Source organism: Petromyzon marinus, chromosome 14, assembly GCF_048934315.1.
Source record: "Petromyzon marinus isolate PM22_M1 ecotype Great Lakes invasive population chromosome 14, UKy_Petmar_22M1.pri1.0, whole genome shotgun sequence".
Taxonomy (NCBI): domain Eukaryota; kingdom Metazoa; phylum Chordata; class Hyperoartia; order Petromyzontiformes; family Petromyzontidae; genus Petromyzon; species Petromyzon marinus.
In genome coordinates this window covers 11,537,701-11,551,266 of record NC_133680.1, presented here as the reverse complement: position 1 = coordinate 11,551,266, position 13,566 = coordinate 11,537,701, and the positions used below count along the sequence as shown (strand labels likewise).

Sequence of the window (13,566 nt, the reverse complement as noted above, 5' to 3'; positions counted from 1 at the left end):
GGCACGTTCCTAATTGCATGATTTCCTGTGAGCTCAGAAAACTGTGTAATCTGCACATAAAAAATACATTGATTTCAATTTTCGATTTAAAGCTTTCGTGACTGCAATGATTCATCTTCTTTGGTTCTTTCGGTAAAGTCACGTAGAATGAGAATAAAATAATACATTGAATAAATAAAATAACACAATAATATTCTCACGACGTTTCGGCCACAACACAAGCGGCCTTCATCAGGTGAGACACAAGCGGCCTTCATCAGGTGAGACACAAGCGGCCTTCATCAGGTGAGACCTGATGAAGGCCGCTTGTGTTGTGGCCGAAACGTCGTGAGAATATTATTGTGTTATTTTGTTTTATCAATTTATTATTTTATTCTCATTCTACATTGATTTTGTTTATTTTGAGGCCACAGTGTTATCGACTTTGTTGGGTTTGTATTAATTGCGCGTGTCCACCGCTACCCACGCAGTAGCATCACCGAATAGCTTAACTGTTTTTTGAAATGTAAAAATGTTGGTATTTATTTAAAAAAACTAATGATACCAATCAATGTCATTTTCTTCTCTACCAGAGGAAGGAAATCCAGAGAGGTTATGAATACCATTGTGATAGACAGAAAGACGTTGGCTTAGGATGAAACGGAATGTATAATGAAAAATTAATTGATCAAAGCTTTCAAAGGTTGCAATTTTGAATACTTGATATGCTTTATAAGAACACTAATAATGTACGCCAGTGAGCCATGTTGCTATCATGTAACAAAAGCAAATAGCCTTGAGCAATTGTTCACATTGGCACAGAATAACTGCATGTAGTCTGTAAAAATACTTGTGTAGCTACACAATGCAGGGATGCTAATCATGATGGTGCCATTAAATGCCGTCTCAAGTCTGAACTAATATTGCTCAATGAGCCGTCCCGTTTAAAGGTAAACACTGATGCTGCTCTATATATACCCGGGCATAACCCATGCACAGAACTACGCAGAGAAACGGCAAGATTTGTTGAGCTTCAACAGCATCATCGCCATTACCACTGTGAGTACGGATACTATATGTGCTAAACTTTAAACATTTGAAACTAATCATTTGTGGATAGTCATGTTTCATGTGTTAAACCCAGTAAACATGCAACGTTGAACCAACGTTGGGATGTAGTTGGAATCATTGGACCAACATTGGGCCAAAGTTTCGTGTTTATTGGGAAACTAGTAACTAACTGGTTCAACCGTTTCCTATCGGCTTTTGTGTCAAACTCCATGGGAGGCGAATTGATGAACTTATGATGGGGAATGTATGTTCAAGTATATGTCACGATATATAAATCAGTTTAGAACTGAATGCTGATCTGACCCTAAGTGTCAAACGATTTGATTTTCAAGCCGCATTGTTTTGAGGCACCCAGTTTCGTATTACTCCAAACAAGTTGTTTGATTCCTTGAAGTTATACATATAAACTCGACTATCCGTCGAATTTCAAATGTATAACCCTGCCAAAGCGCCATCATAGTTTATAGCATGAGTTAAATTCCATTTGTGGATTTTATTTAAAATAAGACTTGTAACCTTCCCATGAACGAGTCTTGATTTTGAAAATAAATTTAGTACAATGTCATGCTGCACATTAAATATAGGAGTGGCTGTCGCAGTATAATTGGTCGCACACTGGACAATCCAGAGGTGGCTGGTTCGATTTCCTTGCACGGTAGTCGAAACAATGGGGCTCGTGCCTTGAAATGGTCACACGACACTTAGTAGTCGTTTGGCCAGTCACGTATGATGGCCTAATGTGTGGTTACTCACACCTCTGCCAGGACATGTATGTATGTTGAACTTCTTTCGCGCCATACGTAGCCAACCGTGCGAATCGGAGTTGTAGGGGGGGGGGGAGTACAGCATCTGTCCATCATTGTAGAGGAGGCTAACTGCATATCCTCTAGCCGAGGGCCCTTATGCCCAGCAGTGGCATAAGGTAAACAGGTAAAGGTGGGGAGGACCTGACACTTCACCGTTGCAGCTGCTGCGCGTGAATAACCCGGGCCCGTGCTGTGTGTGCCCTGGGCAGGCCGTGTTCGTCCACAGCCATGTTCCCGACTCGAGGCGTCGCCAGCGTGCTGCTGTTGAGCGCCGTGCTGCTCTGTGCGTGCCAACTGGCGCACGGTGGCGTCAGCTTCCTGCCCAACGACTTTAAGAATGTAAAACGCGTTTTGTTGCCTTCGGATCAGGGCCGGACGAACCCACGGAGAGCCATTAGGGCCTCGTGTTTTCTCAGCCCTCCTTTGGGCCCTCCATGGCCATGTTGAAGTAACAGCAGCTTCTTCTTTCGTGTGGCTGCTGAACAAAAACAATGTTGGGTAGTAAGTGTTATTTCCTAATTTCCTTTGCCCTGAAAGTACAGAAAATGGCTGTTATTCCCCACAAACTTTGCTTTTGTGACCAGGACAATGATATTTTGAAATTTACCTATTTTCAATGAGAAAACGTGGTGTGCATTTGTGTCATTCCTTCACATAAAACCCTGGTCACAAAAAGCAAAGTTCGTGGGGAATAATAGCCATTTTCTGTACTTTTGAGGCATAAGCAATTATAAAATAACACTTAGTACCCAGGGACAAAAATTATGTTACATAGTGAATTATTTATGATAATGTAACACATTAAAAGACCAATAATATACATTTATCCATTCCTGAAAGTGCTAATTCCCCACACCGTTAATGCACTAAACGTTTAAGTCCAACTTCATTAGAACACAATACACCTAAATGGATTCCCCTTATCACACTAACCTTACCTGCCAATCACTACACATCAACTAACAATCAACATGCGTTTAGATTATTCAGACGAGTTCGCTGCTATACATTTCCACATGATAAGCCCACTTCGTTGAGCTATCATTTGTGATAGCCAGGTTGCTTCTGAAAAAAGAAGCTGATAGCTCAGTGGGTTTTATCTGGTAAAAAAATAAATAGTTCTATTGTTTTGTGCTTTACCTTTACTAAACTTTGCACTCCCATCGTGTTTAAAAAAAAATATTGTCTTGTTATTGCAACGTTCTGACCCGTTCCCCGACTGGACATTTGTGAAAAAGAGCTTTATAGCTCATCGGATTCCTCCAGTGTAAATAAAGATTCCGATTCTGAACTGTAATTATTAAATCACTAGCCTTTTGCCCGTCCAAGGACGGGTGTATTGCATTAAATTTGAAACTTGCAAGCGAAAAGCAGACCGTGACGTGATATTCACTGCATTAATGCGTGTGCAATTTGTAAGGGCGCGGTGACACAGACTTATTTAATTAAAAGGTTAAAATCCCTTGTTCATCATGACGTCCTTTTTACTTCGATGTCTCACTAGCGTTACGGAGATCACGTGACGTGAGGGCTCTGTCTTTGTAGTGAGGGTTGTAAGTTGACGCTGAGGAGGGGGGGGAGGAGGCGCCTCAGCCCCCCATGTGGAGTGACGTCAGCCACTAATTATTCTGAATGGGGGGGGGGACGTCCATTTGGATGACGTCACCTGCTCATGAATATTAATGAGGGGGGGCTGGTCGATGTGGAGTGACGTCACGAGCGTTAAGGACTGACAGTTCTGGGTTATTATAGTAGGTATATCCACGTGCTTGACTGTGCCGATGACGTCACGACATCAACTTAAGGACCCGGGATCAGGAGGCTATTTCCCTAGGGACCGCAGCCCCTGTAAACAAATCGACGTTTCTGGATTGCAACCTCGAGCGAAACGTCGTTGAATGTTGTGAGGTCGCGCGGTGCTGCTGAAGCTGTAACACATTTGGCACGTTTGATTCACCTGACACTTTCTTATTAATTAGCTGTGAAGGGTGGTGGAGGGGTTTATGATACACTCAAGGCGGCATACCTGTCAACCCATACGGTTTAACCCGTATTCTTGTACAGGCAAATTGAGTTTTCAGGTCCATACGGCGTACAACCGTTTCAATACGGGCAAACAAAAAAACAGATTATATTTGTTTTTGTGTTTCCCTTATGATGGGACTTTGTAGGATGGACGTTGAGATTTATAAGGCCACGGGGTGACCAATAAGGTCTGAATTGGTCTGTAATAAGGTAAGGCACTGATGAGGGGTTGACAGGTATGTGTTGGCCACCCACCCCCTCTTGTGCCGTGCCGGCCTTCAACAGCGCTTGCCCCAACAGTCTGTTCAGAGGCTATACTGGGGGGGGGGGGGGGGGGGGGTGGAAATCTTTGTTTTCTTGTGCATGAATTTGGCCCTTTGAATGAAATCCAGGAAGACAAGAAGGCGCCCACAGAAGTCGTTCAGCGCCGGGCGGAGGGAGCGGAGCGCTACACTGACGACGACACAGAGCAAATCAAAGTAAAATCGTCCTGCTCTAAAACAACCGGGTCCCCTCTCTTGTCTATCTCTCTCTCCCGCCACCCTTTTCTATTTCACTACATACTGTAGTAGCAGAGTTCGTCACTGATTTTCAGAGGGGGGGGGGGGGGGTTACACTTTCGCCGATAGGACATCATCAGTGTGAGGGCCACCATTGTGACAGCAGCACGACCATGATGAGAATGATGGGGTGGTGTTTTACACATTTTGTGTATTGTCGGGGAGGCGCACTAAAGGCCACCAGAGGCCGCCAGTGGCCCGCAGGCCTCGTAATGAAGAACACTGGCAATATAGTGTAAATCCCATACCTGTCAACCCATACGGTTTACCCGTTTTCTTGTACAGGGTAATTGAGTTTACAGGTCCGTACGGCGTATAGCCGTTTCAATACGGGCAATTTTTTTTGCGTGCATTTGTTTGTATTTCTACTTTGTGATTGGACTTTGTAGGATGAACGTTAAGATTTATAAGGGGCACGGGGTGACCAATAAGGTCTGTAATAAGGTAGGCACTGCTAAGGGGTTGACAGATATGAATACCCATTCTTATCTTCATCATTTTTGATACTGCCAAAAAAGGTCCTATAGATATAACTGCTCGACCTGAGCTATAAGTGTTCTCGGATACTTGCGTTTCCTTTGTACTGTTCGCCTTTTGGCATTCTCTGGTCTAACACTGGTGGTGAGATAAGGCGATAAAGAAGGCTGTCTCTGGTGTAGGCCAATCAGTTTCAAAGACAATGTATATATTATCAGAGCTTGTGCGTTTGCATGTTTTGCCACAAGTACTGCGTGTGGTTCATGCAGACTTGATGCCTTGCAAAATGTTTCTATTTTGGTGTTTGAACATCTTAACACCTTTTATTTCCAGAGAGGATAAACCCTATTCTTATTTTCGGATCATAACAGTGTACCTACCCACTTGTCCACAGTGCAATCTGTGCCCCCATCACTTGTCCGCAAACCTTTTTTAATCGCGGCAAAGAAAAAAATAAAACTCCACACATTCGGCGGTAATTATGGCAGGTGGTATTCGTTATTGGCACTCCAGCACTCTCGTGTTGCATTTGATTCACCAGATAAAGTGTTTGCAAAATATTTGAAGTATATTTTTTTAATCTTGAGCGATCTTCAACAGCACATAACATGAGCATTTGAAACGATCTCTCCCGAGATGCCGACAAACATCTGGCACTCACAAATCGATATGATGTCTGTCACCAACGCCATGGGCTGACACTGTTCAGTTTAAAAGAATTAAGCCCGCATGATGAATGTACACATCACCAAATTTGTGCGTGGAGTTTTTTTCTTTTCTGGCTGGCTCTAATTGTAATTATGTAGTGATAGGTGATATCTTTAGGGAACACTGTATTTTAAAGGGTGCTCAATTTGCATTTTATTTAAAGTAACATCTTTTTTCCCTCGTAAAATGTAATACAAATCCAGTAGAATGTTGTGTTGAAGCTCTAACTTAGAATTGAACATTATTGATTGCATTCTGGAGATTGGCATCACGAGAAATGCTTCTAATACCATGAGACATGAAGGTTAAGCTATACATCGTACTGCTGTTGTAATTCTACATGGAATTACGATTGCACGTAATAATGGCAGTGAATGATTGAAATGTAGTACTAGCATAGTGATATTAGAAAACTAGTTAAAATAATTACATGCCATGTTCCTCAATATGATTAATATACTGTAACTGAGGTTATATTACGGAGTTGAATTCGGATTATGCATTTTCAGAATTAAACAGTTTTATTTCCTATAGTTCTTTGTTAATGTTATGGTTAGGTCCAAATTGTGTGTTAAGCTCAATCCTGTAATTTTGTTGACGCAGTCGTCTCGTCTGGTATAGACAACAGGCAGTTCGTCATGAGAATTATTTCTTAAGAACTGCTTTTTTGTGTTTAGATTGTTGTCCTTCCCCCGCACATACCTGTTAGCACGTTTGGCTACGTACGGTGCGAAAGAAGTTAAATGTAGACACAGAATGTTGCAGATGGTGTTGGGTTCACCTTCACGTAAACATTTCCTGTGCGTGCTGTTGCAGATCATGGCTCCTCTGGAGGTGGGCATCGCCATGAGCTTTGACGAGTATCGCAAGTATGGGGCCATCCTCAATGAAATGTTCAAGGAGCTGTTGAATGTGGACTTGATAGGTAAATATTGCATGGCAACGATTGATAGTTGATATGATTTGTGTTAGGCCATGTAATGATCTGACCAAATTTGCGTTAAGGCCCTCCAACACCTTACACAGCCAAACAAATTATATTGTCACGTGTCACGACCGTCCAACGCGCCCGTTATTGTCTCGGCTCGCCAGTAAGTTGTACAGTAATTATCAATCAAATGTAGTTATTAAATAATAATAGTATCAACCGATTACCATCTAATATGTGAGGCCCTGTCAGGTAGTGGAGAGTCTTAACGCAACTATGATCAGATCATTACATGGCCTAACCTAACAAACAAACTATGAAACATATTATCGGCTACAACATTCCACGTTAAATTGTACGCGAATAATACTGGACTCCAATCAGTCACTCAATTGGCATGCTGCAGCATGTGTGTAAAGATGAGCTGTTATTGTCTTGTTTCCTCTGCTGTGTTGTGGTCTCCTCCTGTTGGGGCACCACGCTGGCGAGATGTTAACCACCTCGCTTGGTATACAGGAGGTCGTGGGTTAGATCCCAACCCTGACACCTGCTGCTGTATATTTGGAGTTTGCGTGTTTTCCCCGTGGTCGCGTGGATTTTACTCTGGGTCCCTCGGTTTTTCGCTCCACATTTATAAACACGCGTTTAAATTCCCACATGTTAAGCCACTTTGTTGAGCTATCATTTGTGTCCAGGTCACTTCCGAAAAAGAGCTATACAGCTCAGTGGGCCTTACCTGGTAAAATAAAAAAAAATAGTTTAGTTTGTAGTCGCATCTTGCTCGCTTACCACGACATCACCGGTAGTCTCCGGTCTCCATAAGCCTCTTGTTATAGAGACGTTCAGTCTGCAAGCTGCCCTCATAGATTTCTTCACGCTTGAGGTGCTCCTTCCAGCGGACGTTGAGTGCGGCGCACACTAGTGGCAGCCTAGCGTGGGCCTGGTCCTGCCTCTCTTCCTGGGAAGCAGTAAGAAGTACCTCTCAATAGTTCAACCAAAATGATGTAAATCCATCGATCTTTAGTTTCTTGCCTGGGACTCATTTATAACGGAGTCAACGGCGTTCCTCTAAAATGAGCATGTGGCTGTAATCATCTCTGAACCTGTTGTAGAAATCCTGAATTGTGAGGAAATGCGCTGTTCCCTCCACAGCCGTGACCTTTGTTAACTTCTCACAAAGTGGTACTTTTGTTTTGTAATGAACCATGGAGAGATAATGACGTGTTGACCTCCGACCACAATATGAACGAGTTCCTTCGCAATGTGAATTGAGTGTCCCTGGTATAAGTCCCCACGTTTCTAGTGATGTAAACAGTATAACGGTGGCACTGAAGTGTGTGATATTGTCTGGCCAGTTGACACAGTGGAGATGTTTGTTCACTCAAAAATACGTAAACGTTAAGTTTTGTTTATTATTTTTTTACCCCAAGTTCTAAAAATATCTAATGACATTTTTTTTTCTTTACAGAAAAGTGATTCGAAGAGTTGACCACAGAATGGAGAATGAAAGGTCGGGCTTGAGAATGCAAGCGGTATACATAACCTTCAAAGTAACTTAAATAAGCCGTGGAGTTAACTTTTTTGAGGATGTAATTCATTGATTTGTGTGACCAATCAGGTCATGAGAATCGCATTGTAATTATTTGAGAGCACAGCAATGAGCATGTACGTATTTGAATATAACTCTGTATAAATAAAGAATGCATGCCTATAAAGACTGTGTGGCTCTGAACGTATCACCATCATCATCGGCCATGATCTAATCACTGCTGGATGAAGATCTTGCCAAGTCATCACCACATCACACGATCTTGCAATGCACCAAACCATTCGGCTCCTGCACACGAGCCGAATTCATCGCTCCATCTCCTAGAAGTATTCTTTGCAGGCGTGTCCTCTCCTTTGGCTGCCATCCTGTTATCTGCGACCACTGTATGTTGTGCGGATGGAAGTCGACAAACCAGTGTGTACTATGAAAGTGTAGAGATAGGCAGTACATGTATGCTTACGTCCACACATGAAATGGGTACAAATGGATGTCAGCCTACGGGCATTACTAAAACGGCGGAACATAATTCACAGTTTTCTTCAAATTTGCAGTTAGGTATCTCCGCTAAATATGGAAACCACTATCACTATATCTGAGAATTTGATTCACATTTCTCCCTCATTAAATTAATATCAGGGAAATGTATGTCACTAGATGTGACCCCAATTTTGGATAGAACTGTGATTAAACACACTTGACAGGGAAATGCATAGCCACAGTAATCTGAAGGTACAATGTTGCGGATTATATCCATGAAATTAAACCGTGACTATACTCCACAACATTTTGGGGAAACAAAAAGCAGATGTGGGTAATGTGAATATGGCGGCCATAGATAATAGGAGTGCTTCTTGCGGACCCTACAGCTCCCACGAACAAGAGGAGTTACGTACCTGGTTTAAAAAAAAGAGAAGTCAATGCTTGCAGACCATTAAACTGTTTGGATTTTTATTAAATCACACCCTTGGAAGATTAAATCTTATTCAAACTAAGAACATGTCTCGACACAGAAAAAAAGCCTGGCTAGGTTTAAGGCCAGTGTGCTTCGGAGCATAAAACCGTCACGTCAATCGCCGGTCATCCTCATAGCAACGACTTTTAGCCAGCTCGCTAGCCATCAAACAGATGGTCACTGCGTGGCGCGCCTTCAGATGTGCTTCTGCGGCCGTCTGGAACGCTCTTCCTTCCGATATTAGGAAGCCACTGGAGCTACGCACTTTTAAATCTAAATTGAAAACTCATTTCCTTAGAACAGTTTTTTTTGTGTGTTTAGATTGTTGTCCTTCCCCCGCACCTACGATTAGCACGGTTGCCTATGTACGGTGTGAAAGAAGTTCAACATACACGAATGCAAGTGAGTTAGGATTAAAGCTTGATGTACATGGGTATTCTGTAATTCTGGCAGTCAGTGCATTCAGCAGGCGAACACAGCGGAAGTGTGAGCATCATCTCCGGTGTATGTGTGGTTCTTTCTCCAGGTGCTCTTGTTTCCAACCACAAATGGAAAGCGAGGCCGTAGAATGAGTTGTGGCGAACTACATTGTTTTAACCACGTCGGGTGACATGCAATTGCAAAATATCGCCACTGTGCGGCAGGATTTGCTAACAATTCTGTACAAGCCTGGATACAATCGCATTGTATTGGGACTGCGTTGTATTTTGCCATTGGTGTTTGTAAAATGGGAGGAGGAATTTTGTGGGACAATTTTAAAAGTGTTTTTGTTCTTGCAAGGTGTAGAAATAGCGTAGGCGTTAATCAACTGCGCCGTTATGTACTATATATAATTAATAAAATATACACATTCGTTAATCACACTGGCTTTAAAAGGAAAATATATATGGCAACATTTCGGCCAGTATGTACTATGAAATAGGGCCAATACCTAAAATGTCACCTACAATGTATTTTTTTTTCTTTCAGGGCCACAGCGCAATTGATTCATACACTGAGTTTTGTTAATTGTGCTTTTTCACCACTGCCAATGCAGCATCACCAAATAACTGGAAGAAAAGTTATCCTTACGAACACTTAAATGATTTGTAATTACAAGTAATGTATGGTACTGTAGCTTTACATTGAAATAGCTCGGTAAATACATTAATTGTTTCTAGAATCATTGTAGCAACAATAATAGTAGCATTCATCCACAGTGATATGTGCGAGACTTTGCCGATCATATTTTTCCACAATAATATCCACGAATCTACTCCACTTGTGAATCTGGTGAAATAATTGTGAATCTGGTGAATTGTCAATGCGACTCTTTTTACATGTGAAAAGTGTGCGGATAAACAGGAGTAAATTATGTCGTGCATCGTGCCGGTAATATCCCTGGATAATCACCTATTGTGAGAAGAAGTGAGAGGTGGATATTAGGAGTTTTCCCCGCACCCTAAAGCTGTAATGGTTATTAGGGTTGTGGATAAGAGGATTACTTTTCAACAAATGAACTCAGATTCCGTAGACTTCAATTTTAAGTTGTACCTGGGACGTCTGATACATTTGATGCCGCACAGCATGAGCCAATGCAGTATGAATCGTGTTGAGGGTGTTTGCCCAGAAGAGACTGACAGAGGTCTCAGACGTTTCCATGAGGGTCTTGCCTCGGATATTTGTCAATTTCCTTTTTGAGGAAGTGTGCGAGACAACCACATTGCTTCGAAGTGACCCACAAGTGTAAGTTGAAAAAAAATATTCCACATTCAGAAACGTGCCTTTCGAATATTTAGATTGTGTATCTGCTATACATTTCCACATGATACACTACTTATTATTTGTGGCCAGGTTGCTTCTGAAAAATAAGCGATTAACGCAGTGAGGATTTACCTGATTAAATAAAAAATAGTTTTGTTTTTGTATATTTTAGTGATTTGCTTACATTTCCTATACGTTGCACTCCTATCGTGTTTTGTATTTTGTTGTAACGTTGTGACCCACCCCTACCGGACATCTGTGAAAAAGAGCTTGATAACTCATTGGATTCCTCCAGTATAAATATTCTGATTCTGGATCAACCATATCCTACTTACTACACTGCCTCTTAAAGACAGCTAAGTGCCCTGCAGGAGGATGTCCTGCACAAAAATGATAATTTACATTTATAAGGTAAACTTAAATAACTGATCTCAGAGCGCCATAATGACCCTGTCTCTATGTGATCCATCAACCCCACGTTCAAGTCGCTGGATCGAGGCATGCATCATCACACCCAGAAATTAAACATTGTAATATATATTGTTATATATATTTTATAAAATATATTGTTATATATATTTTATTGTTTCCTTTCAACGTGACTTTACCGAAAGAGCTAAGAATATGAATAACTGCAGTCACGAAAGCTTTAAATCAAAATTGTAATTATAGTCCAACTTTAGAATGGGAAAAGGGGAATTACACGTACAATAATATTCTTCTAAAGTCAACGAGGATCATATGTAAACCCATGACGAGCATTGTATTTCACAATTCACCACACCAGGCCAGATATTATGATAACTATTAAAATAAACTTCAGCCTGTATGTTTTTCGGAAAGGCTTCACATGCGAAAGAGAAAACTGCTCTTGAGTCATTCTGTAATTTTCCAAGTACAGTAATTGTACGTTCATTTTTACAGCGATACAGTTTACACGCGTTTAAAATGTAATTACTTCGCAAGAAAAAGCACTTTGTCTGAATTCAAATCACAACACTGCAAATCAGAAAAGGCTGATTTCCCAAGCTACAAATAATGAGGAATGTTTTCAACCGTGAGAAAAAAAATCGAAAACAATGGAGCGCAGTCAGCAGTGAAAGTACTGAGTCCTATCACCACACCGAAACCGACTCTTAAAATTATCAACAAGACAACACATTTATCAAGACAGTTGCCTTAAAACGAAAAACACATAGCCTAATGACCCTTATTCATGGCCAACGTCCTGTGCTATGAAGAAGCACCATTGCGTAAAACGTCACCTATTATAGATGTTTCCTGTTAAGGCCAAACTGTTGTGGACGAATGGCGTTGAGTTTTTTTGTTTGTTACGCTATTGTGCACCTCTGGCAATGCAGCATCACCAAAAAATAATATTTAATGTATCCATCGCATAGCTTAAGGGACCAAATATAACATCGCAGTAATACCAACTGTCTATATTAAAATCAATGTTCTTCCCATTTCATCAAATTACTTTGCGTTTCCAGTGCTGTCCCTCCACCAGATTCCTCACGTTGTTCACCATTATTGGAATTATTGAAGGAAGCTCGAGATGTATTAAATATGAAGGTGGGGAGAGAGAGAGAGAGCAGGTGTGGAGTGCGTTTATAAAACTGAACGTAAATACCTAAAATGGCTTGCGTTAAATTAAATGGCTTGATTACTGAAATGGCTTGAGTACAGCAGAGCACACGCGAGACTGCTCCTAGACTTATCGTATTGCTCTGCTGGAAAATTTGTTAATCTATTAACGTTTGCAAGCGTCGGCCAACGGAGGAAACGTAAATACATTGACACCGAAATAAGTTAAACGGGCCGTGCTTAATGTGGGAGAAATTTACAACAATAAAGCACATTTTTGTAGCAGCAGCAGCAGCACCAGACCATCCCACCAAATTCTGCATGAACACAACTGCTCTCACACATCATCCCACGTAGCCTCTCCACTTTCCGTCTAACAGCTTCTCAACGGCACCAATTCACAACAGATGTGTGCACTGCATGGTATTTAATTTGGAACCCACCCCCACCACCCCTATAAATGTTTCTAACGCACGAATTAGAATTTCCCATGCATGTGAAGGGACACTTGTCCTGCAAAGTTATTTCATTCATTATAAAATCTCACGTTCTGTCAAATTAACAGCAAACACTCAGGAAATGCAACAAGTCCTGTCGCAGCTGTACATTGCATCAGGACCGTGTTACGTACAAGGTGAAGATCCCCCGTATAGCCTTGAACAGAATGTTGGGGCAAAGTGGTGTTAGCGAGCACCTATAAAGGCCGAAACGGTACATGAGGGGGTTTTATTTTTTTCAGTTTCAGTTTATTTATTTTGGTATAGCCATGTGAGCCATTCGGCTCTGGAATCGGGTGCAACCACAACAAACAAAAAAACAAAAACACGAACAAGAAAAACATCTTAAAGTGACTATGTGACTGTGCAAACAGAAAATCCATGAAAAAAACCAGCAAAATATTCCTGAAAAAAAAGCACCGTACACCAACGCTGTGTGCAAAAAATCCCAGTGGGATGCAAGTCAAACAACAACCACAACAAAACTTGGATTAAGGCCATCAGTCTAACTCCGTACTACAACAAAACAAACATGTCCAAACCAAAAAACGTTTTCGAAATCACCAAAGAATAAAGCCATAATTGCAACGTAACAGTGATCACAGGGACTGTGACCGAATTTTTACAATAAACGACATATATAACATGTAACACCAAATCCTAGAGCCATAGCTGGCTGCATGA

General features: G+C 41.4%; 1 protein-coding gene across 1 annotated transcript; it reads left to right on the top strand.

Moving 5' to 3' along the window:
- Window positions 1-791: 791 nt before the first annotated feature.
- Window positions 792-8,269, top strand: LOC116942313 (promotilin-like). The gene is made up of 5 exons (XM_032954040.2): window positions 792-1,038; window positions 2,066-2,195; window positions 4,274-4,360; window positions 6,443-6,551; window positions 8,023-8,269. Exons 2-5 carry the CDS (start codon window positions 2,085-2,087, stop codon window positions 8,028-8,030), a joined length of 315 nt encoding a protein of 104 aa, XP_032809931.1. The 5' UTR covers window positions 792-1,038; window positions 2,066-2,084; the 3' UTR covers window positions 8,031-8,269.
- Window positions 8,270-13,566: the final 5,297 nt, after the last annotated feature.